Source organism: Oncorhynchus mykiss, chromosome 9 (assembly GCF_013265735.2).
Source record: "Oncorhynchus mykiss isolate Arlee chromosome 9, USDA_OmykA_1.1, whole genome shotgun sequence".
Taxonomy (NCBI): Eukaryota; Metazoa; Chordata; class Actinopteri; order Salmoniformes; family Salmonidae; genus Oncorhynchus; species Oncorhynchus mykiss.
The window spans coordinates 77,697,582-77,725,375 of NC_048573.1; the positions used below are offsets into that span (position 1 = coordinate 77,697,582).

At 45.5% G+C, this 27,794-nt stretch overlaps 1 protein-coding gene across 1 annotated transcript; it reads right to left on the reverse strand.

Moving 5' to 3' along the window:
- Positions 1 to 518: 518 nt before the first annotated feature.
- Positions 519 to 27,754, reverse strand: ngfa (nerve growth factor a (beta polypeptide)). The gene is made up of 2 exons (XM_036989114.1): positions 27,560 to 27,754; positions 519 to 1,893 (listed from the first exon to the last, which is right to left on the reverse strand). Exon 2 carries the CDS (start codon positions 1,880 to 1,882, stop codon positions 1,007 to 1,009), a length of 876 nt encoding a protein of 291 aa, XP_036845009.1. The 5' UTR covers positions 1,883 to 1,893; positions 27,560 to 27,754; the 3' UTR covers positions 519 to 1,006.
- Positions 27,755 to 27,794: the final 40 nt, after the last annotated feature.

The following is a 27,794-nucleotide window of genomic DNA, read 5'->3' on the forward strand; positions in this document are numbered from 1 at the left end:
CCGAAGTTCCAGCATCAGGTTGGTCCCAGACAGTGTGTGTATTCTTGTACTCTGCCTGGTCAACCAGTGAGGGCCAGCACGGCCAGGGTAAGATTCTCGGACATGTCCACAGGCACCATGCAAACTCACACCGGCAAACACATACACATGCACGCAAACACATACACACAAACGTTTGTTATACTATCCTTGTGGGGACCAAACAATTGATTCCCATTCAAATCCTATTTTCCCTAACCGTTAAACCTGACCCTAAACTTAACCCTTAACCCTAACCCTCATTTGAACCCTAAACCTAACCCCTAAGCCTAAAATAGCCTTTAAACCTTGTAGGGCCCGGCGAAATGTCCCCACTTGTTTGAATTGTCCTTGTGAGGACTTCTGGTCCCCATAAGGAGAGTATCACCAGACACACACACACACACCATGTCTCTCTGCATGGTGTAAATAGAGATCTCTGAAAACCTCCAACAGCCAATGAGGCAGAGAGAAAGGAACCAGGCATATACTGAAGAGTTTAATAAATAACAACAACAACAACAACAACACAACAATGAAAGCTTGATTTCATGATGCGTGTATATATACACACTTATATAATATATATATATATATATATATATTCATAATAGACTGTTTAAAATATAAATATGACTTACAGTCCTCATAACTTAGAAGAACCAGGACACTGACTGAGGTAGGGGGGGGGGTGATTCAAGAGTGTGTGTGTGAGACCCACCAGGAGGGCAATCATACTCGACCCCTAGTGACGGCCGATGATGATGTGTGTACTGTGTGTGGTTCAGGGTCCATAGTCCCAGGGGTTAAAGGTCAGTGATGATGGTGTGTGGTTCAGGGTTCATGGTCCATATTCCCAGGGGTTAAAGGTCAGTATTGATGGTGTGTGTCCTGTGTGTGGTTCGGGGTTCATGGTCCATATTCCCAGGGGTTAAAGGTCAGTGATGATGGTGTGTGGTTCAGGGTCCATAGTCCCAGGGGTTAAAGGTCAGTGCCTCCAGGACTTGCGGCTGAGGACACACACACACGCTGCGTTGATGCGTATCAGCCTCCACGCCATCTGCTCCTTGGACTTGGTGAGCGCGAGCACGTACGTGTGCGTGTTGGTGCAGTACGAGTTCCAGTGACGGCTGTCGATGCCGCGGCACCCTGATTTGGCCCCCGCCTTGGGCCCGCCTCCCATAACTCCTCCCCCAACCCCAGCTCCGCCCCCCGGGGGTGTGGCCACACGGCAGGTGGTCTCGTAGAAGAACTGTCTCTTGCGGACGTTGTCTATCTTCACCTCTGGCAGAACCTCCACCTCGTTGCCGGCGATGTCTGTGGCCTTGGTCAGGTTCCCCAACCACACGCTGATGCTGTCGCACACGGAGTACTCCCCCCTGTGCATGGGCTGCCCCCCTGCCTTCCGCCTCACCCTCACTCCCCCACCCATCACCCTCCCCACTTCCTCCTCTCCCTCCTCTTCCCCCGTCTCCCCCCCCAGGCCGTGGTGAGAGGGGGGTACGTCACTGAAGACGACGCGCGGTGAGGAGTGGTAGAGCCGCTTGCTGAACAGTTTGGTGTCCACCTCTGGGATGGAGGAGGTAGAGGGGGAGCCTGTCTCAGAGTGGCCCAGGGAAGAGATCCAGCCCTGGGGTAGAGAGGCTGGCCTGTGGGCCTGTCTGGTCCGGCTGGGTCTCTGCTGAGTCTGCTGCTCCTGCTGAGGTGACACTGAGAGTCGGGCCGCCCGCTGCTGTTTTGCTCTGCCATTGGCTACTGTGTGGTGTTCTGCGCTGTGGTTGGCTGCCACCGGGCCCAGGACACCTCCCATGTTCAGTACAGCCTGGACGCCAATCAGCAGAAGCACCAACAGCAACGACCTCATGGGCACACGTCCTGTCAACAACAACATAAACACATGTCCTGTCAACAACAACAACACATGTCCTGTCAACAACATCAACACACATCCTGTCAACAACAACAACAACACACGTCCTCTCAACAACAACAACACATGTCCTGTCAACAACAACAACACACGTCTTGTCATCAACAACATATGTCCTGTCAACAACAGCAACAGCTACAACATATGTCCTGTTAACAACAACAACAAAAACAACAACACACGTCCTGTCAACAACAACAACACATGTCCTGTCAACAACAACAACACATGTTCCGTCAACAACAACAACACATGTCCGGTCAACAACAACAGCATCAACACACGTCCTGTCAACAACAACATCAACACACTCCCTGTCAACAACAACAACATCAACACACGTCCTGTCAACAACAACAGCATCAACACACGCCCAGTCAACAACAACATCAACACACGCCCTGTCAACAACAACAACATCAACACACGCCCTGTCAACAACAACAACATCAACACACTCCTTGTCAACAACAACAACATCAACACACATCCGGTCAACAACAACAGCATCAACACACGTCCTGTCAACAACAACAACATCAACACACTCCTTGTCAACAACAACAACATCAACACACATCCGGTCAACAACAACAGCATCAACACACATCCTGTCAACAACAACAGCATCAACACACGCCCAGTCAACAACAACAACATCAACACACGCCCTGTCAACAACAACAACATCAACACACGCCCTGTCAACAACAACAACATCAACACACTCCTTGTCAACAACAACAACATCAACACACGTCCTGTCAACAACAACAACATCAACACACGTCCTGTCAACAACAACATCAACACATGCCCTGTAAACAACAACAACATCAACACACATTCTGTCAAGAACAACAGCATCAACACACACCCTGTCAACAACAACAACACACATCCTGTCAACAACAACAGCATCAACACATGTCCTGTTAACAACAACAACACAACATCCTGTCAACAAAAACAACACATTGCATGTCAACAACAACAACATCATGCCATAGCCACATGGACCTCATGGACACACGTCCTGAAACACAGACAGTTACTACGGATACCCTATAGAGATAAAGATGACCTGTTTTGGCATGGACATTGAGGACTTAGGAACTGGGTGGGACTTCCTATGGGTTAAAGAAGAATCAAACAATTCCATCCAGGTTATCAGGAAGAATCAGCCAATGAATTAAACTCCTGAGCAAACATTCCATAGCTGTAGATGAATTCCATAACAGTAAATCACCAGTAAAAAACCTCCAGGTGACTGTATGCAACCTACTCATAGAAGTAGTGGATGAAAATTGCCTACTTCAAAATGGAGATGGCCTTAATGGCGCTGCACATGCGTCATAATGGGACAGATACAAATATGTGTCATCTAGCAAAGTCTATGGGATAAGCTTAACATCCTGTGTGTGTGTGTGTGTGTGTGTGTGTGTGTGTGTGTGTGTGTGTGTGTGTGTGTACCAATTCTCATCACTAAGTAAAAACTCTTAAACGTCCAACTCACCAACCCTTAACCCACCAACCCTTAACCCACCAACCCTCCATCCATTAAACCCTCCAATCTTTAAACCATCCAACCTTTTTAAACACTTGAACCCTTAACCCACCAACCCGTAACCCTCCAACCCACCAACCCTCCATCCATTAAACCCTCCAATCCTTCAACCCTCCAACCCTTAAACCATCCAACCCATAAACCCTCCAACCCTTCAACCCTCCAACCCTCCAACCCTTCAACCCTCCAACCCTTAACCCACCAACCCTTAAACCATCCATCCCTGCAACCCTTAAACCCTCCAACCCTCCAACCCTTAAACCCTCCAACCCATAAACCCTCCAACCCTTAAAGCCTCCAACCCTTAAACCATCCAATCCTAAACCTTCCAACCCTCCAACCCTTAAACTCTCCAACCCTCAAACCCTTAAACCCTCCAACCCTCCATCCCTGCAACCCTTAAACCATCCAACCCTTAAACACTCCATCCCTGCAAACCTTAAACCCTCCAACCCTCCAACCCTCAAACCCTCCATCCATTAAACCCTCCAATCCTTAAACCATCCAATCTTTTTAAACACTTGAACCCTTAACCCACCAACCCATAACCCTCCAACCCTTAAACCATCCAACCCTTCAACCCTCCAACCCTTAAACCATCCAACCCTTCAACCCTCCAATCCTTAACCCACCAACCCTTAAACCCTCCATCCCTGCAACCCTTAAACCCTCCAACCCTTAAAGCCTCCAACCCTTAAACCATCCAATCCTAAACCTTCCAACCCTCCAACCCTTAAACCCTCCAATCCTCCAACCCTTAAACCCTCCAACCCTCCATCCCTGCAACCCTTAAACCCACCAACCCTTAAAACCTTCCAACCCACCAACCCTCCAACCCTCAAACCATCCATCCGTTAAACCCTCCAATCCTTAAACCCTCCAACCCTCCAACCCTTAAAACCTTCCAACCCACCAACCCTCCAACCCTCAAACCATCCATCCATTAAACCCTCCAATCCTTAAACCCTCCAACCTTTTTAAACACTTTAACCCTTAACCCTCCAACCCTTAACCCTCCAACCCTTAACCCTCCAACCGTTAACCCTCCAACCCTTAACCCTCCAACCCTTAAACCCTCCAACCCTTAAACCCTCCAACCCTTAACCCTCCAACCCTTAAAACCTTCCAACCCACCAACCCTCCAACCCTCAAACCATCCATCCATTAAACCCTCCAATCCTTAAACCCTCCAACCTTTTTAAACACTTCAACCCTTAACCCTCCAACCCTTAACCCTCCAACCCTTAACCCTCCAACCCTTAACCCTCCAACCCTTAAACCCTCCAACCCTTAAACCCTCCAACCCTTAACCCTCCAACCCTTAACCCTCCAACCCTCCAACCCTTAACCCTCCAACCCTTAAACCCTCCAACCCTTAAACTAATGTGAATGTCCTTTCTTTTTCGGCTTAAGACCAACGCTCACTTCTTAATTAAAACATAGTTTTTTTGTTTTTAATTTCCAAGGTTTTTACACCGGAAGGTACCAAATTATGAAAATGTAATATATTTTTGTTTGTCTCACATAATGTATTGTCCAGAACCCAGTTTCCCCAAAACATCCAAAAGGTTAAGATCATGGTTAGAACCTCCGTAGGCACATCATTAAATCTCTGAGCTGTTTCCAAAAAACATAGTTACTAAAGTTGCCCTTGAAAACGATCGTTATTTAGCGACTTCCTCAAACCACTCGTAGAACCGCTAATTGTGCCTTTATACACTGAAGACCTCCGCTAAACATAAAATCAAGTGGTCTCTCTGTGACCTCCGATTACTTCAGAATGAAGTTGACTACAATATAAAGTTGTCTTAGAAATAAGCAAAGGGTAAAAAGATACTTTATCGAAAGATAAATACGGTTGGCTACATAGGCCTATATACACTGCTCAAAAAAATAAAGGGAACACTAAAATAACACATCCCAGATCTGAATGAATGAAATATTCTTATTAAATACTTTTTTCTTTACATAGTTGAATGTGCTGACAACAAAATCACACAAAAATTATCAATGGAAATCAAATTTATCAACCCATGGAGGTCTGGATTTGGAGTCACACTCAAAATTAAAGTGGAAAACCACACTACAGGCTGATTCAACTTTGATGTAATGTCCTTAAAACAAGTCAAATTGAGGTGCAGTAGTGTGTGTGGCCTCCACGTGCCTGTATGACCTCCCTGCAACGCCTGGGCATGCTCCTGATGAGGTGGCGGATGGTCTCCTGAGGGATCTCCTCCCAAACCTGGACTAAAGCATCCGCCAACTCCTGGACAGTCTGTGGTGCAACGTGGCGTTGGTGGATGGAGCGAGACATGATGTCCCAGATGTGCTCAATTGGATTCAGGTCTGGGGAACGGGCGGGCCAGTCCATAGCATCAATGCCTTCCTCTTGCAGGAACTGCTGACACACTCCAGCCACATGAGGTCTAACATTGTCTTGCATTAGGAGGAACCCAGGGCCAACCGCACCAGCATATGGTCTCACAAGGGGTCTGAGGATCTCATCGCGGTACCTAATGGCAGTCAGGCTACCTCTGGCGAGCACATGGAGGGCTGTGCGGCCCCCCAAAGAAATGCCACCCACACCATGACTGGCCCACCGCAAAACCGGTCATGCTGGAGGATGTTGCAGGCAGCAGAACGTTCTCCACGGCGTCTCCAGACTGTCACGTCTGTCACATGTGCTCAGTGTGAACCTCCTTTCATCTGTGAAGAGCACAGGGCGCCAGTGGCGAATTTGCCAATCTTGGTGTTCTCTGGCAAATGAAAAACGTCCTGCACGGTGTTGGGCTGTAAGCACAACCCCCACCTGTGGACGTCGGGCCCTCATACCACCCTCATGGAGTCTGTTTCTGACCGTTTGAGCAGACACATGCACATTTGTGGCCTGCTGGAGGTCATTTTGCAGGGCTCTGGCAGTGCTCCTCCTGCTCCTCCTTGCACAAAGGCAGAGGTAGCGGTCCTGCTGCTGGGTTGTTGCCCTCCTACGGCCTCCTACGGTCTCCTGATGTACTGGCCTGTCTCCTGGTAGCGCCTCTATGCTCTGGACACTACGCTGACAGACACAGAAAACCATCTCGCATTGATGTGCCATCCTGGATGAGCTGCACTACCTGAGCCACTTGTGTGGGTTGTAAACTCCATCTCATGCTACCACTAGAGTGAAAGCACCGCCAGCATTCAAAAGTGACCAAAACATCAGCCAGGAAGCATAGGAACTGAGAAGTGGTCTGTGGTCCCTACCTGTAGAAACCCTCCTTTATTGGGGGTGTCTTGCTAATTGCATATCATTTCCACCTGTTGTCTATTCCATTTGCACAACAGCATGTGAAATTTATTGTCAATCAGTGTTGCTTCCTAAGTGGACAGTTTGATTTCACGGAAGTGTGATTGACTTGGAGTTACATTGTGTTGTTTAAGTGTTCCCTTTAATTTTTTGAGCAGTGTATTTAAATCATATTGGAATCATTTTCATGTTCAATCAATTAGTTATATTTTGCTCATTGTAGGCCACTGTCTAATTTCATGATGTGTAGGTCTAACAACATGTGTCCTAAGCATTAGAATAAACCGACTCAATATTTGCAGCAATGGGTGATCATGTATTTCTAGGAGCTGATCCTTCCTCGGTATCTAAGCTTAAGGCTTAGATTTGAATGGAGAACGCTCATCCGAGAGCAAGGCTGCCTTTCTTTCGATCCGATCAGCATTGACACATGTTCTAACTACTGCACGTGTTGGGAAACGCGTGTGTTCTCTGGTTGTTATAGAAACTATGTATCGTTAAAACATCCGTAAGTTTAAGTTCCATCGCTATCGGGAGATCGCCTCCTGGCTATTACGTTTATGTAAAACATGTGGTTTCTCCTTTTAAAGAGGGGAAGGGGGTTAAAATCAACAGCTGCTTTTCATTAGGCACGTACCAGTTCCTGTAAGAGACTGAAAGTACTGAATTAGTTGGCTGAGTGAGCATTCGGAAAGGAGTCCCACCCGAAAATCCGGGAGAGTTCCCCCAGACCCCCATCCAGTTGTTTAGTTGTTGACGTCCACTTCCCACTAAGGGTACCTACACCAGTGTCTTTTGGACGTCTTTTTTTGGTCCTGTTAGAATCAGCCATTTTTATTTTTTAATTTATACATTTAGTTATTTATACATTTTAACCCCATTTTTTTTCTCCCCAATCCCATTGCGATCCAATTACGATCGTCTCGTCGCTGTAACTCCCCAACAAACGCATGAGAGGCCAAGGTCGAGTCATGCGTCCTCCGAAACATTGTTGATTTGCACATTTTTTTAATCAACATTGGTGTCATATTGGCTTACATATGATGGTAGGGAGATTTTAATTTACCACTGAGTTTCAAACAATGCACACTATAGTCCGACCGGCGCAGATAAAATATTTTGGCTTTTTCTATGCGGACAATTTTTCCTTTCGATTAGTGGTACGAAGACTACAGATACAGATACAAGGCTGGATTCATTAGATTTCTTAATGGATTGTGGGACTGAACTGAATAGAACATTTACTTTAATTGGAGGAAAAGGACATTGAAGATAAGGACTATGGTGGACTGTAAACTATGTTCAGGACTGTTACTGCCACCATGGACTGTAAACTAGGTTCAGGACTGTTGATGGCACATCGGTCAGAATGCAAAAGAGGATCTGGAGCAGGAATCCAGGTTTAAGGGGAGTTATTACACACAGACACACACAGCCATTGGGCGGCAGCGGAGTTGGGAGACGAGGGAACAGCCATTGGACGGCAGCTGAGTTGGGAGACGAGGGAACAGCCATTGGGCGGCAGCGGAGTTGGGAGACGAGGGAACAGCCATAGGGGGGCAGCGGAGTTGGGAGACGAGGGAACAGCCATTGGGGGGCAGTGGAGTTGGGAGACGAGGGAACAGCCATTGGGGGGCAGCGGAGTTGGGAGACGAGGGAACAGCCATTGGGGGGCAGCGGAGTTGGGAGACGAGGGAACAGCCATTGGGGGGCAGCGGAGTTGGGAGACGAGGGAACAGCCATTGGGCGGCAGCGGAGTTTTGAGACGAGGGAACAGCCATTGGGCGGCAGCGGAGTTGGGAGACGAGGTCAAGACACCTTGATCAACTGAATCAGGAGCATAATATAATACATTAGGCTAATGCAGTTGAAGGCATGATTCAAACTGTTGTAGTGGTGTGCTCATGTAAAGCATTAAGCCATGTGGTCACCTAGATGATAATTTCAGCACCGTTTGGATTGCATCATCACGCTGTTTATTGGTAGTTTTCATACAGGCTGTTTAATAACACAGCAGCCCAGCCCAGGCTGTTATAATCACACAGCAGCCCAGGCTGTTATAATCACACAGCAGCCCAGGCTGTTATAATCACACAGCAGCCCAGGCTGTTATAATCACACAGCAGCCCAGGCTGTTGTAATCACACAGCAGCCCAGGCTGTTATAATCACACAGCAGCCCAGGCTGTTGTAATCACACAGCAGCCCAGGCTGTTATAATCACACAGCAGCCCAGGCTGTTATAATCACACAGCAGCCCAGGCTGTTATAATCACACAGCTGCCCAGGCTGTTGTAATCACACAGCAGCCCAGGCTGTTATAATCACACAGCAGCCCAGCCTGATATAATCACACAGCAGCCCAGGCTGTTATAATCACACAGCAGCCCAGCCCAGCCTGTTATAATAACACAGCAGCCCAGCCTGTTATAATAACACAGCAGCCCAGCCCAGCCTGTTATAACCACACAGCAGTCCAGGCTGTTATAACCACACAGCAGCCCAGCCCAGCCTGTTATAATCACACAGCAGCCCAGGCTGTTATAATCACACAGCAGCCCAGGCTGTTATAATCACACAGCAGCCCAGCCCAGCCTGTTATAATAACACAGCAGCCCAGCCTGTTATAATCACACAGCAGCCCAGCCCAGCCTGTTATAATCACACAGCAGCCCAGGCTGTTATAATCACACAGCAGCCCAGGCTGTTATAATCACACAGCAGCCCAGCCTGTTATAATCACACAGCAGCCCAGCCTGTTATAATCACACAGCAGCCCAGGCTGTTATAATAATAGGCTACATTGCTATTGATTATTATGTCTTATGCCATTCGAAAAACAAAATGAAACCATAATTTGACGTCTGGACTGACAGAGAACGGCTCCTCAATTTCAGGATGAGAAGAGCCACCTTCCTACACCTGTGTGGTGTTCCCTTGGCCCAATCTGACTCACCAGAACTGCAGACAGACAGTCCCTGTAGAGCTACAAGTGGCTGGAATCCCCTTTCACTTACCTAACCTAAACTAAAAACTAAACCTAACCTAAAAACTAAACCTAACCTAAAAACTAATCCTAACCTAACCTAAAAACTAAACCTAACCTAAAAACTAATCCTAACCTAACCTAAAAACTAATCCTAACCTAAAAACTAATCCTAACCTAAAAACTAATCCTAACCTAAAAACTAAACCTGTCCTAAACTAAAAACTAATCCTAACCTAAAAACTAATCCTAACCTAAAAACTAATCCTAACCTAACCTAAAAACTAATCCTAACCTAAAAACTAATCCTAACCTAACCTAAAAACTAATCCTAACCTAAAAACTAATCCTAACCTAAACTAAAAACTAAACTAACCTAAACTAAAAACTAAACTAAACATGAATATGTTCTCTAGCTGCTCTTGTCATAGTTTACCTCGTTTACCCCCATCATGTAAAAGCATAAACAGGTTTTTATTTTTTTTTTGCAAATGTATGAATTTTAAAAGATATGAAATATGTAAATGTGACACTGTACATAAGTATTCAGACCCTTTACTCAGTACTTTGTTGAAGAACCTTTGGTAGCGATTACAGCCTCCAGTCTTCTTTGGTATGACGCTACAAACACGGCACACCTGTATTTGGGGAGTTTCTACGATTCTTCTCTACATATCTTCTCAAGCTCTGTCAGGTTGGATGGGGAGCATCACTGCACAGCTATTTTCAGGTCTCTCCAGAGATGTTAGATCGGGTTCAATTCAAGGCTCTGGCTGGGCCACTCAAGAACATTCAGAGACGTGTCCCGAAGCCACTCCTGTGTTGTCCTAGCTGTGTGCTTAGTGCCGTTGTCCTGTTGGAAGGTGAACCTTCTCCCCAGTCTGAGGTCCTGAGCGCTCTGGAGCAGGTTTTCATCAAGGATCTCTCTGTACTTTGCTCCGTTCATCTTTCCCTCAAGCCTGACTAGTCTCCCAGTCCCAGTCCCTGAAAAACATCCCCACAGCATGATGCTGCCACCACCATGTTTCACTGTAGGGATGATGTCAGGTTTCCTCCAGATGTGACACTTGGCATTCAGGCTAAAGCGTTCAATCTTGGTTTCATCAGACCAGATAGATTTCTCATGGTCTGAGAGTCTTTAGGTGCCTTTTGGCCAGCTCCAAGCGGGCTGTCATGTGCCTTTTACTGAGGAGTGGCTTCCGTCTGGCCAATCTACCATAAAGGCCTGATTGGTGAAGTGCTGCAGAAATGGTTGTCCTTCTGGAAGGTTCTCCCATCTCTACAGGGGAACTCTGGAGCTCTGTCAGAGTGACCATCGGGTTCTTGGTCACCTCCCACGGCCTTTCTTCCCCCGATTGCTCAGTTTGGCCGGGTGGCCAGCTCTAGGAAGAGTCTTGGGGGTTCCAAACTTCTTCCATTTAAGAATGATGGAGGCCACTGTGGTCTTGGGGACCTTCAATGCTGCAGACATGTTTTGGTACCCTTCCCCAGATCTGTGCCTCAACACAATCCTGTCTCGGAGCTCTACAGACAATTACTTCGTACTCATGGCTTAGTTTTTGCTCTGACATGCACTGTCCAACTGTGGGAGCTTATATAGACAGGCGTGTGCCTTTCCAAATCATGTCCAATCAATTGAATTTACCACAGGTGGACTCCAATCAAGTTGTAGAAACATCTCAAAGTTGAACAATGGAAACATGTTGCACCTGAGCTCAATTTCAAGTCTCATAGCAAAAGGTTGGAATACTTATATAAATAAGGTTTTTCTGTTTTTTATTTTCTAAAAACCTGTTTTTACTTTGTTTTAATGGGGTATTGTTTGTAGATAGCTGAGGATTTAAAAAAAGAATAAGACTAACTTAAAATGTTTTGGAAAAAGTCAATCAAAAGTCAGATAAAAAAAAATCTACAAAAATAATTCTGGCATATTCACACAGGACAGGAGAAATACTCCAGATATAACAAACTGACCTTAGCCCCTGACTCATAAACTACTGCAGCATAAATATTGGAGGCTGAGACAGGAGGGGTCGGGAGATACTGTGGCCCCATCCGACGATACCCGAGGACAGGGCCAACCAGGCAGGATATAACCCACCCACTTTGCCAAAGCACAGCCCCCACACCACTAGAGGGATATCTTCAAACCACCAACGTACTACCCTGAGACAAGGCCGAGTATAGACCCCACACCACTAGAGGGATATCAACAGACCCCTAACTTACTACCCTGAGACAAGGCCGAGTATAGACCCCACACCACTAGAGGGATATCAACAGACCCCTAACTTACTACCCTGAGACAAGGCCGAGTATAGACCCCACACCACTAGAGGGATATCAACAGACCCCTAACTTACTACCCTGAGACAAGGCCGAGTATAGACCCCACACCACTAGAGGGATATCAACAGACCCCTAACTTACTACCCTGAGACAAGGCCGAGTATAGACCCCACACCACTAGAGGGATATCAACAGACCCCTAACTTACTACCCTGAGACAAGGCCGAGTATAGACCCCACACCACTAGAGGGATATCAACAGACCCCTAACTTACTACCCTGAGACAAGGCCGAGTATAGACCCCACACCACTAGAGGGATATCAACAGACCCCTAACTTACTACCCTGAGACAAGGCCGAGTATAGACCCCACACCACTAGAGGGATATCAACAGACCCCTAACTTACTACCCTGAGACAAGGCCGAGTATAGACCCCACACCACTAGAGGGATATCAACAGACCCCTAACTTACTACCCTGAGACAAGGCCGAGTATAGACCCCACACCACTAGAGGGATATCAACAGACCCCTAACTTACTACCCTGAGACAAGGCCGAGTATAGACCCCACACCACTAGAGGGATATCAACAGACCCCTAACTTACTACCCTGAGACAAGGCCGAGTATAGACCCCACACCACTAGAGGGATATCAACAGACCCCTAACTTACTACCCTGAGACAAGGCCGAGTATAGACCCCACACCACTAGAGGGATATCAACAGACCCCTAACTTACTACCCTGAGACAAGGCCGAGTATAGACCCCACACCACTAGAGGGATATCAACAGACCCCTAACTTACTACCCTGAGACAAGGCCGAGTATAGACCCCACACCACTAGAGGGATATCAACAGACCCCTAACTTACTACCCTGAGACAAGGCCGAGTATAGACCCCACACCACTAGAGGGATATCAACAGACCCCTAACTTACTACCCTGAGACAAGGCCGAGTATAGACCCCACACCACTAGAGGGATATCAACAGACCCCTAACTTACTACCCTGAGACAAGGCCGAGTATAGCCCACAAAGATCTCCCCCACAGCACAAACCCCCAGGTGCATGTAGATCGTATGAAGAAGGAAGAGTCTTTTTTTTGATACATTTCAATGCCTTCCCTTGTACTGTTATTTTCAAGCACGCTTGTTGATCTGTTGTTTAATATCTCTTTGTATTGAACTCATCAGAATTGTGTCCTTCAAACACAGCCGTTTTGCTTTTGGTCAAGTGACAGTTTTAGTTCCTTAGTTATCCAGGGTTTTTGCATTAGGAAAACGTTTAGTCTTTACAGTTTAGTTCCTCCATGTTTTCCTTTGTCACAGAATGTAACGGCTTTCTTCCATCGAAGGAGAGGAGGACCAAAACGCAGCGTAGTTCATGGTCAACATGTTTAATAAAAGACGATAACGTGAACAACTACACAAATACAACATAACAAACGTGGAAAAACCCAAAACAGTCCTATCTGGTGCAGAGAACACAAAGACAGGAAACAACCACCCACAAAATACCCAAAGAACATGGCTGCCTAAATATGGTTCCCGATCAGAGACAACGACAGACAGCTGCCTCTAATTGAGAACCAATCTAGGCAACTATAGACATACAAAACTACCTAGAAAGGAACAAGCCCCATAAACATACAAAACCCCTAGACCAGACAAAACACATAAATCCCCCATGTCACACCCTGACATAACCAAGATAATAAAGAAAACAAAGATAACTAAGGCGTGACACAGAATTCCTCCCTTGTCACACCCTGACATAACCAAAATAATAAAGAAAACAAAGATAACAAAAAAACTAAGATAACAGAATTCCTCCTATGTGGTCAAAAGCAGCCTTCCATTTGTTCCCTCACCAACTTTTATATAAGGTTTCTCAGATTTAAAAAAAATATTGTACGTAGCTTACTTCTGGGTAGCACTGTTCATATACTCTATATTACACAACCACCCACTTAAAAAGATGAGAGAGGCCTGTAATTTTCATCATAGGTACACTTCAACTGCGACAGACAAAATGAGAAAAAAAATCCAGAAATCACATTGTAGGATTTTTAATGAATTTGTTTGCAAATTATGTTGGAAAATAAGTATTTGGTCACCTACAAACAAGTGGGAGAACTTGCACAATTGGTGGCTGACTAAATACTTTTTTTTGCCCCACTGTATATATATATATATTTTTTTCATATAACTAGACAAGTCAGTTAACAGCAAATTCTTATTTACAATGACGGCCTACACCGGCCAAACCCAGACGACGCTGGGCCAATTGTGCGTCGCTCTGTGGGACTCCCAATCACGGCCGGTTGTGATACAGCCTGGATAGCTTTGTAGCCATGCATTATACTAGGTGAGAGCAAAATTAATTTATAATCTGAGTCCCCAAGAGGTGCTTTATAGCCATGCGATATACCTCCATTAGAGATATCTAGTTTTTTTTATAATATCGAGTGTGGCAGGTTACATATTGTTCATCATTTGGGAGTCGTTTCACCAGGTAAAAACACAGAGGACTCTAGTTTTGGTGTCTTTTGGCGCAACAATCTCCCGATGTGATTATGGATTATGGATTATGGATTATGTCAGCAGCATTGTTGTAGTTGGCTTTATAGTTGGCTTTATATATACCAGTGTCATGATGTTGGCCTGGGGGTAGGTTTATGACAATCAGAAATACCTCATCCCCTTTTTCCTCTCTCTACCCTACTGATGTGACTATTGAAAATCCCTTGGTTAACATAGAGATTCTGGGAACATCAGAAGGTGGGGGGAAATTAACCATATTCTGGTAATCCGACCAGTTGAACATATGGGTTGGTTACATTTACATGATTAGCTCAATCAGGTAATATTAATTACAGAGAAAGGATTTAATAAAATAGCATGTAATCCGGCATAGCCAAAGACACGACACCAGAGTCACAAATGTTTGTCCAAACTCCCTCGGCAGGTAGAAAATCTGAAGAGGTAAAGACACGACTTCCACACTGCAAAATGACAGTACAGTAAAATCCTTACACCATTATTAATATGTAAACGGCCTCCCTCTAGTGACTTTTTGGGGATTACGGGATCTCTGTCTCTTCTACTTGGGGTTCCCAAGCCTTCTATTTTCAGTTCATTGCTATCATGAATGTCTTTTAGCCAGGTTTTAGTGACACATAGCAGACAGCTCTCTCTGTATTCATTGAGGTATCTGACACCGACAGTGAGAGCACAGTGATGCGTTGACAGGGAACATGCACATGTACGTGCACAATTCCTCTACCCCCTTTTGTGGATTATAAATTGTACGGAGGTGTTCACTTGCATGTTTAGAAACATCGGACTTAACCTTCTAGCAACCGGAATATGCTTTTTCCTTATCAAATGCGCACCTGCCGGCTCCCCTCTCTCCACTGGGATTCCCTGCCTCTGACCCTATTACGGGGGCTGTGTCTGTCCGTCTGTCCGCCTGTCTGTACCTGAGCCCTAGGACCAGTTCTCAGAACTACCTGGCTTGATGACTACTGGCTGACCTGGTCCCCAGTCCACCTGGTCGTGCTGCTGATCCAATTTCTGCTGTTTTGCCTGTGGCTGTGGAACTCTGACATGAGTTCCACAGCTTCTAGGCCGTCTCCTCTTCTCTCTATACACCAAGTCACTCAGCTCCGTCATATCCTCTCATGGTCTCTTCTAACATTGTTATGAGGATGACACTCAACTACTCTTCTCCTTCCCCCCTTCTGACACCCAGATGGCGACAAGCATCTCTGGCAGATATCTCAGCTTGGATGTCGGCCCTCCACCTCAAGCTCAACCTCGACAAGATAGAGCTGTTCTTCGTCCCAGGAAAGACATGCCCGCTCCATGACCTCTCCATCACGGTTTACAACTCCACAGTGTTTCCCTCCCAGAGTGCATAGAACCTTGGTGTGACACTGGACAACATCCTGTCGTTCTTTGCAAACATCAAAGCAGTGACCCGCTCCTGCAGGTTCATGCTCTACATCCGATGAGTACCACCCTACCTCACACAGGAAGTGGAACATCCGTAGAGTACGACCCTACCTCACACAGGAAGTGGAACATCCATAGAGTACAACCCTACCTCACACAGGAAGTGGAACATCCATAGAGTACGACCCTACCTCACACAGGAAGTGGCACATCCGTAGAGTACGACCCTACCTCACACAGGAAGTGAACATCCGTAGAGAACAACCCTACCTCACACAGGAAGTGGAACATCCGTAGAGTTCGACCCTACCTCACACAGGAAGTGGCACAGATCCTAATCCAGGCACTTGTCATCTCCTGTCTGGGCTACTGCAATTCAATGTTGATTGGGCTCCCTCCAATTGTGTCATCCAACCCCTGTGATTTATCCAGAACGTTCCGCCTGGTGTCTAACCTTTCCAAGTTCTCCCATGTGACCCTGCTCCTCAGCACACTCCACTGGCTTCTAATAAAAAGCTAGAATCCTCTACAAAACGATGGTGCTTATCTACGGAGCAGCAAGAGGACCTGCCCATCCCTACCTTCAGGCTCTGCTCAAACCCTACACCTCAAACCCAAGTAATTTGTTCTGCCACGACTGGTTTCTTGCCCCCCCCCCCCCCCCCCCCCCATCCCAGCTTTCTCTCAGCTCAGACCAAACTCTTCTCTGTCCTGACAACCCAATGGTATAACCCGCTTCCCCCTGAAGCTAGGACAGCAGAGTCCCTGCCCATCTTCCTGAAAACATCTGAAACCCTACCTCTTCAAAGAATATCTTAAATAATCCCACATTTAATATTTATGTTGGACCTAGATAGAGTTCCTTCCTGTCCAGGGGGTGCACTGTTCATCAAGCTGCCTCACGCTACAGAAACAGGAGATGGGCTCCTGTCCTTTGGGCTGTTCTGGTTTGGACAAGGCTTAGGTAGAGCAGACCCCGAGAAGGAGAATAATGCCCTGCTTTATATCACAATGGAAATCCTGATGTCAAACACAGTTACACAGTTTCTCCTTCACTTCTCTGTCTATTTTTCTGTCTCTCTTTTTCCTCCTTTGTCTAAGTGCCCGACGCTGCCGTCTGATTCTCTATCTATTCACTGGTGTACTCCCCTCCTCATAGATTTCAAGAGATATAACGTAAACAAGTGGACACTTCTGAGCGAACGGTAGAGAATCGGAACACAACACAGATTTTCCTGGCACCATTGTAACAGGTTGTAATCAAGCCCTGGTCTCCATGGGAACAGAAGAGGACTACCTCATCTTGTTTTGACACACACACACACACACACACACACACACACACACACACACACACACACACACACACACACACACACACACACACACACACACACACACACACTGCTGGTCCATCAACCTATTTAAATACCTCTGGCACCCACCTGTGGATCATCAGAGAACATGAATCATCAGACCGTTAACAACCTATTAATTGATACTTTATGTCGTGTCCTGTAATATTTAGTTTGAAGTGAGACACCTTCGGTCATCCATAAAGACTCTACATCATAGGACGCTGCACCTAATTTAAAGTCAGACCCCTTTGATCAGTCGTAACACAGACCTAAAGGCCTTAAATCATATGATGCTGTATTTACTATACAGACCTAAAGGCCTTAAATCAAATGATGCTGTATTTACTATACAGACATAAAGGCCTTAAATCATATGATGCTGTATTTACTATACAGACCTAAAGGCCTTAAATCAAATGATGCTGTATTTACTATCCAGACATAAAGGCCGTAAATCATATGATGCTGTATTTACTATACAGACGTAAAGGCCTTAAATCATATGATGCTGTATTTACTATACAGACCTAAAGACCTTAAATCATATGATGCTGTATTTACTATCCAGACATAAAGGCCTTAAATCATATGATGCTGTATTTACTATACAGACCTAAAGGCCTTAAATCATATGATGCTGTATTTACTATACAGACATAAAGGCCTTAAATCATATGATGCTGTATTTACTATACAGACCTAAAGGCCTTAAATCATATGATGCTGTATTTACTATACAGACATAAAGGCCTTAAATCATATGATGCTGTATTTACTATACAGACGTAAAGGCCTTAAATCATATGATGCTGTATTTACTATACAGACGTAAAGGCCTTAAATCATATGATGCTGTATTTACTATACAGACGTAAAGGCCTTACATCATATGATGCTGTATTTACTATACAGACGTAAAGGCCTTAAATCATATGATGCTGTATTTACTATACAGACCTAAAGGCCTTAAATCATATGATGCTGTATTTACTATACAGACCTAAAGGCCTTAAATCATATGATGCTGTATTTACTATACAGACATAAAGGCCGTAAATCATATGATGCTGTATTTACTATACAGACGTAAAGGCCTTAAATCATATGATGCTGTATTTACTATACAGACCTAAAGGCCTTAAATCATATGATGCTGTATTTACTATACAGACCTAAAGGCCTTAAATCATATGATGCTGTATTTACTATACAGACATAAAGGCCGTAAATCATATGATGCTGTATTTACTATACAGACGTAAAGGCCTTAAATCATATGATGCTGTATTTACTATACAGACGTAAAGGCCTTACATCATATGATGCTGTATTTACTATACAGACGTAAAGGCCTTAAATCATATGATGCTGTATTTACTATACAGACCTAAAGGCCTTAAATCATATGATGCTGTATTTACTATACAGACCTAAAGGCCTTAAATCATATGATGCTGTATTTACTATACAGACCTAAAGGCCTTAAATCATATGATGCTGTATTTACTATACAGACATAAAGGCCGTAAATCATATGATGCTGTATTTACTATACAGACGTAAAGGCCTTAAATCATATGATGCTGTATTTACTATACAGACGCAAAGGCCTTAAATCATATGATGCTGTATTTACTATACAGACCTAAAGGCCTTAAATCACATGATGCTGTATTTACTATGCAGACATAAAGGCCGTAAATCATATGATGCTGTATTTACTATACAGACATAAAGGCCGTAAATCATATGATGCTGTATTTACTATACAGACATAAAGGCCTTAAATCATATGATGCTGTATTTACTATACAGACATAAAGGCCTTAAATCATATGATGCTGTATTTACTATACAGACGTAAAGGCCTTAAATCATATGATGCTGTATTTACTATACAGACGTAAAGGCCTTAAATCATATGATGCTGTATTTACTATACAGACCTAAAGGCCTTAAATCATATGATGCTGTATTTACTATACAGACATAAAGGCCGTAAATCATATGATGCTGTATTTACTATACAGACATAAAGGCCTTAAATCATATGATGCTGTATTTACTATACAGACATAAAGGCCTTAAATCATATGATGCTGTATTTACTATACAGACGTAAAGGCCTTAAATCATATGATGCTGTATTTACTATACAGACGTAAAGGCCTTAAATCATATGATGCTGTATTTACTATACAGACCTAAAGGCCTTAAATCATATGATGCTGTATTTACTATACAGACATAAAGGCCTTAAATCATATGATGCTGTATTTACTATACAGACCTAAAGGCCTTAAATCATATGATGCTGTATTTACTATACAGACATAAAGGCCGTAAATCATGTGATGCTGTATTTACTATACAGACATAAAGGCCGTAAATCATATGATGCTGTATTTACTATACAGACATAAAGGCCTTAAATCATATGATGCTGTATTTACTATACAGATGTAACGGATGTGAAACGGCTAGCTTAGTTAGCGGTGCGCGCTAAATAACGTTTCAATTGGTGACGTCACTTGCTCTGAGACCTTGAAGTAGTAGTTCCCCTTGCTCTGCAAGGGCCGCGGTTTTTGTGGAGCGATGGGTAACGATGCTTCGAGGGTGACTGTTGTTGATGTGTGCAGGGTCCCTGGTTCGCGCCTGGGTATGGGCAAGGGGACGGTCTAAAATTATACTGTTACAGAGACAAAGGCCTTAAATCATATGATGCTGTATTTACTAACCTGATGTAACCTGATGTCTCTAGAGTAACCTGATGTAACCTGATGCCTCTAGTGTAACCTGATGTAACCTGATGCCTCTAGTGCAACCTGATGTAACCTGATGTCTCTAGAGTAACCTGATGTCTCTAGAGTAACCTGATGTAACCTGATGTCTCTAGTGTAACCTGATGTCTCTAGTGTAACCTGATGTAACCTGATGTCTCTAGTGTAACCTGATGTAACCTGATGTCTCTAGTGTAACCTGATGTAACCTGATGTCTCTAGAGTAACCTGATGTAACCTGATGTCTCTAGTGTAACCTGATGTCTCTAGAGTAACCTGATGTAACCTGATGTCTCAAGTGTAACCTGATGTCTCTAGAGTAACCTGATGTAACCTGATGTCTCTAGTGTAACCTGATGCCTCTAGTGTAACCTGATGTCTCTAGTGTAACCTGATGTCTCTAGTGTAACCTGATGTCTCTAGAGTAACCTGATGTCTCTAGTGTAACCTGATGTCTCTAGTGTAACCTGATGTCTCTAGTGTAACCTGATGTCTCTAGTGTAACCTGATGTCTCTAGTGTAACCTGATTAGGGGAGGGTTTGGCCCTGTGTCGTCCGGGTTAGGGGAGGGTTTGGCCCAGCGTTGTCCGGGTTAGGGGAGGGTTTGGCCCAGCGTCGTCCGGGTTAGGGGAGGGTTTGGCCCAGTGTCGTCCGGGTTAGGGGGAGGGTTTGGCCCAGCGTCGTCCGGGTTAGGCGAGGGTTTGGCCCAGTGTTGCCCGGGTTAGGGGAGGGTTTGGCCCAGTGTTGTCCGGCCCAGCGTCGTTCGGGTTAGGGGGGAGGGTTTGGCCCAGCATCGCCCCGGTTAGGGGAGTGTTTGGCCCAGCGTCGTCCGGGTTAGGCGAGGGTTTGGCCCAGTGTCGCCCGGGTTAGGGGGAGGGTTTGGCCGGCAGGGATGTCCTTGTCTCATCGCGCTCTAGCGACTCCTGTGGCGGGCTGGGTACATGCACGCTGACAAGGTCGCCAGGTGTACGGTGTTTCCTCTGACACATTGGTGCGGCTGGCTTCAAGGTTAAGCAGGCAGCGTGTCAAGGAGCAGCGCGGATTGGCTGGGTTGTGTTTAAGAGGAGCGGCTCTCGACCTTCGCCTCTCCTGAGTCTGTACGGGAGTTGCAGCGATGGGACAAGACTGTAACTCCCAATTGGATATGACAACATTTTGTTCCCCTGTCAATGAGACAGATGGGGATGTTGTTCCCTTGTCATTGAGACAGATGGGGATGTTGTTCCGCTGTCAATGAGAAAGATGGGGATGTTGTTCCCCTGTCAATGAGACAGATGGGGATGTTGTCATGTAATTCCAACATTTACTGTCAATATAGCGTTCAAAACATTTTCCTGATTGCATTTTGTCCTGGTAGAGACCAGGATCACACCATAGAGATCAGGATCACACCATAGAGACCAGGATCACACCATAGAGATGAGGATCACACCATAGAGACCAGGATCACACCATAGAGACCAGGATCACACCATAGAGACCAGGATCACACCATAGAGACCAGGATCACACAATAGAGACCAGGATCACACCATAGAGACCAGGATCACACAATAGAGACCAGGATCACACCATGGAGACCAGGATCACACCATAGAGACCAGGATCACACCAAAGAGACCAGGATCACACAATAGAGACCAGGATCACACCATAGAGACAAGGATCACACCATAGAGATCGGGATCACACCATAGAGACCAGGATCACACAATAGAGACCAGGATCACACAATAGAGACCAGGAACACGCCATAGAGATCAGGATCACACAATAGAGACCAGGAACACACCATAGAGATCAGGATCATACCATAGAGACCAGGATCACACAATAGAGACCAGGAGCACACCATAGAGATCAGGATCAATACAACTAACACAGGATCACACCACAGAGACTAGGTTCACAGGATAGAGACCAGGATCACATCATAGAGACCAGGATCACAAAATAGAGACCAGGAACACACCATAGAGATCAGGATCAATACAACTAACACAGGATCACACCATAGAGACCAGGTTCACAGCATAGAGACCAGGATCACACCATAGAGACCAGGATCACACCATAGAGACCAGGATCACACCATAGAGACCAGGATCATACCATAGAGACCAGCATCACACCATAGAGACCAGGATCACACCATAGAGACCAGGATCACACCATAAAGACCAGGATCACGCCATAGAGATCAGGATCAATACAACTAACACAGGATCACACCTTAGAGACCAGGATCACAGCATTGAGACCAGGATCACACCATAGAGACCAGGATACCACCATAGAGAGCAGGATCACAGCATAGAGACCAGGATCACAGCATAGAGACCAGGATCACAGCAAATAGACCAGGATAACACCATAGAGACCAGGATAACACCATAGAGACCAGGATCACACTATAGAGACCAGGATCACACCATAGAGACCAGGATCACATCATAGACACCGGGATCACACCATAGAGACCAGGATCATACCATAGAGACCAGGATCACACCATAGAGACCAGGATCACACCATAGATATCAGGATCACACCATAGAGACCAGGATCACACAATAGAGACCAGGATCACACCATAGAGACTAGGATCATATCAAAGAGACCAGGATCACACCATAGAGACCAGGATCACACCATAGAGACCAGGATCAATACAACTAACACAGAATCACACCATAGAGACCAGGATCACACCATAGAGACCAGGATCACACTATAGAGACCAGGATCACACCATAGAGACCAGGATCATACCATAGAGACCAGGATCATACCATAGAGACCAGGATCACACAATAGAGACCAGGATCATACCATAGAGACCGGGATCACACCATAGAGACCAGGATCATACCATAGAGACCAGGATCATACCATAGAGACCAGGATAATACCATAGAGACCAGGATCACACCATAGAGACCAGGATCACACCATAGAGACCAGGATCAATACAACTAACACAGAATCACACCATAGAGACCAGGATCACACCATAGAGACCAGGATCACACTATAGAGACCAGGATCACACCATAGAGACCAGGATCATACCATAGAGACCAGGATCATACCATAGAGACCAGGATCACACCATAGAGACAAGGATCACACCATAGAGATCGGGATCACACCATAGAGACCAGGATCACACAATAGAGACCAGGATCACACAATAGAGACCAGGAACACGCCATAGAGATCAGGATCACACAATAGAGACCAGGAACACACCATAGAGATCAGGATCATACCATAGAGACCAGGATCACACAATAGAGACCAGGAGCACACCATAGAGATCAGGATCAATACAACTAACACAGGATCACACCACAGAGACTAGGTTCACAGGATAGAGACCAGGATCACATCATAGAGACCAGGATCACAAAATAGAGACCAGGAACACACCATAGAGATCAGGATCAATACAACTAACACAGGATCACACCATAGAGACCAGGTTCACAGCATAGAGACCAGGATCACACCATAGAGACCAGGATCACACCATAGAGACCAGGATCACACCATAGAGACCAGGATCATACCATAGAGACCAGCATCACACCATAGAGACCAGGATCACACCATAGAGACCAGGATCACACCATAAAGACCAGGATCACGCCATAGAGATCAGGATCAATACAACTAACACAGGATCACACCTTAGAGACCAGGATCACAGCATTGAGACCAGGATCACACCATAGAGACCAGGATACCACCATAGAGAGCAGGATCACAGCATAGAGACCAGGATCACAGCATAGAGACCAGGATCACAGCATAGAGACCAGGATAACACCATAGAGACCAGGATAACACCATAGAGACCAGGATCACACTATAGAGACCAGGATCACACCATAGAGACCAGGATCACATCATAGACACCGGGATCACACCATAGAGACCAGGATCATACCATAGAGACCAGGATCACACCATAGAGACCAGGATCACACCATAGATATCAGGATCACACCATAGAGACCAGGATCACACAATAGAGACCAGGATCACACCATAGAGACTAGGATCATATCAAAGAGACCAGGATCACACCATAGAGACCAGGATCACACCATAGAGACCAGGATCACACTATAGAGACCAGGATCACACCATAGAGACCAGGATCATACCATAGAGACCAGGATCATACCATAGAGACCAGGATCACACAATAGAGACCAGGATCATACCATAGAGACCAGGATCACACCATAGAGACCAGGATCATACCATAGAGACCAGGATCATACCATAGAGACCAGGATCACACCATAGAGACCAGGATCATACCATAGAGACCAGGATCATACCATAGAGACCAGCATCAATACAACTAACACAGAATCACACCATAGAGACCAGGATCACACCATAGAGACCAGGATCACACTATAGAGACCAAGATCACACCATAGAGACCAGGATCATACCATAGAGACCAGGATCATACCATAGAGACCAGGATCACACCATAGAGACCAGGATCATACCATAGAGACCAGGATCACACCATAGAGACCAGGATCACACCATAGAGACCAGGATCAATACAACTAACACAGAATCACACCATAGAGACCAGGATCACACCATAGAGACCAGGATCACACTATAGAGACCAGGATCACACCATAGAGACCAGGATCATACCATAGAGACCAGGATCATACCATAGAGACCAGGATCACACCATAGAGACCAGGATCATACCATAGAGACCAGGATCACACCATAGAGACCAGGATCACACCATAGAGACCAGGATCACACAATAGAGACCAGGATCACACCATAGAGACTAGGATCATATCAAAGAGATCAGGATCACACCATAGAGACCAGGATCACACCATAGAGACCAGGATCAATACAACTAACACAGAATCACACCATAGAGACCAGGATCACACCATAGAGACCAGGATCACACTATAGAGACCAGGATCACACCATAGAGACCAGGATCACACCATAGAGATCAGGATGAATACAACTAACACAGGATCACACCATAGAGAGCAGGATCACAGCATAGAGACCAGGATCACAGCATAGAGACCAGGATCACAGCATAGAGACCAGGATAACACCATAGAGACCAAGATAACACCATAGAGACCAGGATCACACTATAGAGACCAGGATCACACCATAGAGACCAGGATCACACCATAGACACCAGGATCACAGCATAGAGACCAGGATCATACCATAGAGACCAGGATCACACCATAGAGACCAAGATCACACCATAGATATCAGGATCACACCATAGAGACCAGGATCACACAATAGAGACCAGGATCACACCATAGAGACTAGGATCATATCAAAGAGATCAGGATCACACCATAGAGACCAGGATCACACCATAGAGACCAGGATCAATACAACTAACACAGAATCACACCATAGAGACCAGGATCACACCATAGAGACCAGGATCACACTATAGAGACCAGGATCACACCATAGAGACCAGGATCATACCATAGAGACCAGGATCATACCATAGAGACCAGGATCACACCATAGAGACCAGGATCATACCATAGAGACCAGGATCACACCATAGAGACCAGGATCATACCATAGAGACCATGATCATACCATAGAGACCAGGATCATACCATAGAGACCAGGATCACACCATAGAGACCAGGATCACACCATAGAGACCAGGATCACACCATAGAGACCAGGATCAATACAACTAACACAGAATCACACCATAGAGACCAGGATCACACCATAGAGACCAGGATCACACTATAGAGACCAGGATCACACCATAGAGACCAGGATCATACCATAGAGACCATGATCATACCATAGAGACCAGGATCACACCATAGAGACCAGGATCATACCATAGAGACCAGGATCACACCATAGAGACCAGGATCACACCATAGAGACCAGGATCAATACAACTAACACAGAATCACACCATAGAGACCAGGATCACACCATAGAGACCAGGATCACACTATAGAGACCAGGATCACACCATAGAGACCAGGATCATACCATAGAGACCAGGATCATACCATAGAGACCAGGATCACACCATAGAGACCAGGATCATACCATAGAGACCAGGATCACACCATAGAGACCAGGATCACACCATAGAGACCAGGATCAATACAACTAACACAGAATCACACCATAGAGACCAGGATCACACCATAGAGACCAGGATCACACTATAGAGACCAGGATCACACCATAGAGACCAGGATCATACCATAGAGACCAGGATCATACCATAGAGACCAGGATCACACCATAGAGACCAGGATCATACCATAGAGACCAGGATCACACCATAGAGACCAGGATCACACCATAGAGACCAGGATCACACCATAGAGACCAGGATCACACCATAGAGACCAGGATCACACAATAGAGACCAGGATCATACCATGAGATCAGGATCACACCATAAAGACCAGGATCACACCATAGTGACCAGGATCACACCATAGAGACCAGGATCACACCATAGAGATCAGGATGAATACAACTAACACAGGATCACACCATAGAGAGCAGGATCACACCATAGAGACCAGGATCACACCATAGAGACCAGGATGACACCATAGAGACCAGGATCCCACCACATAGACCAGGATCACACCATAGAGACCAGGATCACACCACAGAGACCATGATCACACCATAGAGACCAGGATCACACCACAGAGACCAGGATCACACCATAGAGACCAGGATCACACCATAGAGACCAGGATCACATTTAAACATCTCTGTACAACCATTTACCTCAAAAACCTGTCTGTCACAATTCACTGTTGAAACTCTGTTCTATAGACAGACAGGCATACAGGAAAACACCCTGGCTACTTAACAGTCACTGCTATGCTGGTCATCATGTAGTTTATATACCATGTACTGTCTGTGGGACCTTCGATCCAACTTAGCGGTTTGCTACAAATGAGGATCTACTTTCACTTAATGACAGGCACACGCACGCACACACACACACACACACACACACACACACACACACACACACACACACACACACACACACACACACACACACACACACACACACAGAGTCGTGTATAACTAACCTAGTGGGGGAACACTCAAAATCCTGTTGTTTCCCTTGCGGAGACCAAGAAAATGTCCCCAGTTTGTCAAATTTGTCTTAGTTTACTATTCTTGTGGGTACTTCAGGTTAAACATGTATACACACACACACACACACACACACACACACACACACACACACACACACACACACACACACACACACACACACCGTGAGTGAACAGCACTGAAAACTTTGCATGTGCTCCTACCTCCGTCTATGCTTTCCGTCTGTCCCTCTCTTCCTCTCTCCTCCCCCCAGTGAGAGACAGATCCCAGTGAAAGGGGGAAATATAGTCCACCTATTGCTCTGCTCTGCTCCCTGTCAGAATTATCCCAAACTCCCAATCTGGCATCCTCTTTTAAAGCCTTAGACGCAGCTCCTGATCCATCCACTGTGTGTGTTGTCTGTCTCCCACTCTCTTTGGGAAAGAATTGTTCTGAAAG

Bases quoted from the DNA above. Each gene is read 5' to 3' on its own strand.
- ngfa (XM_036989114.1), bottom strand. From the start codon at position 1,882: ATGAGGTCGTTGCTGTTGGTGCTTCTGCTGATTGGCGTCCAGGCTGTA.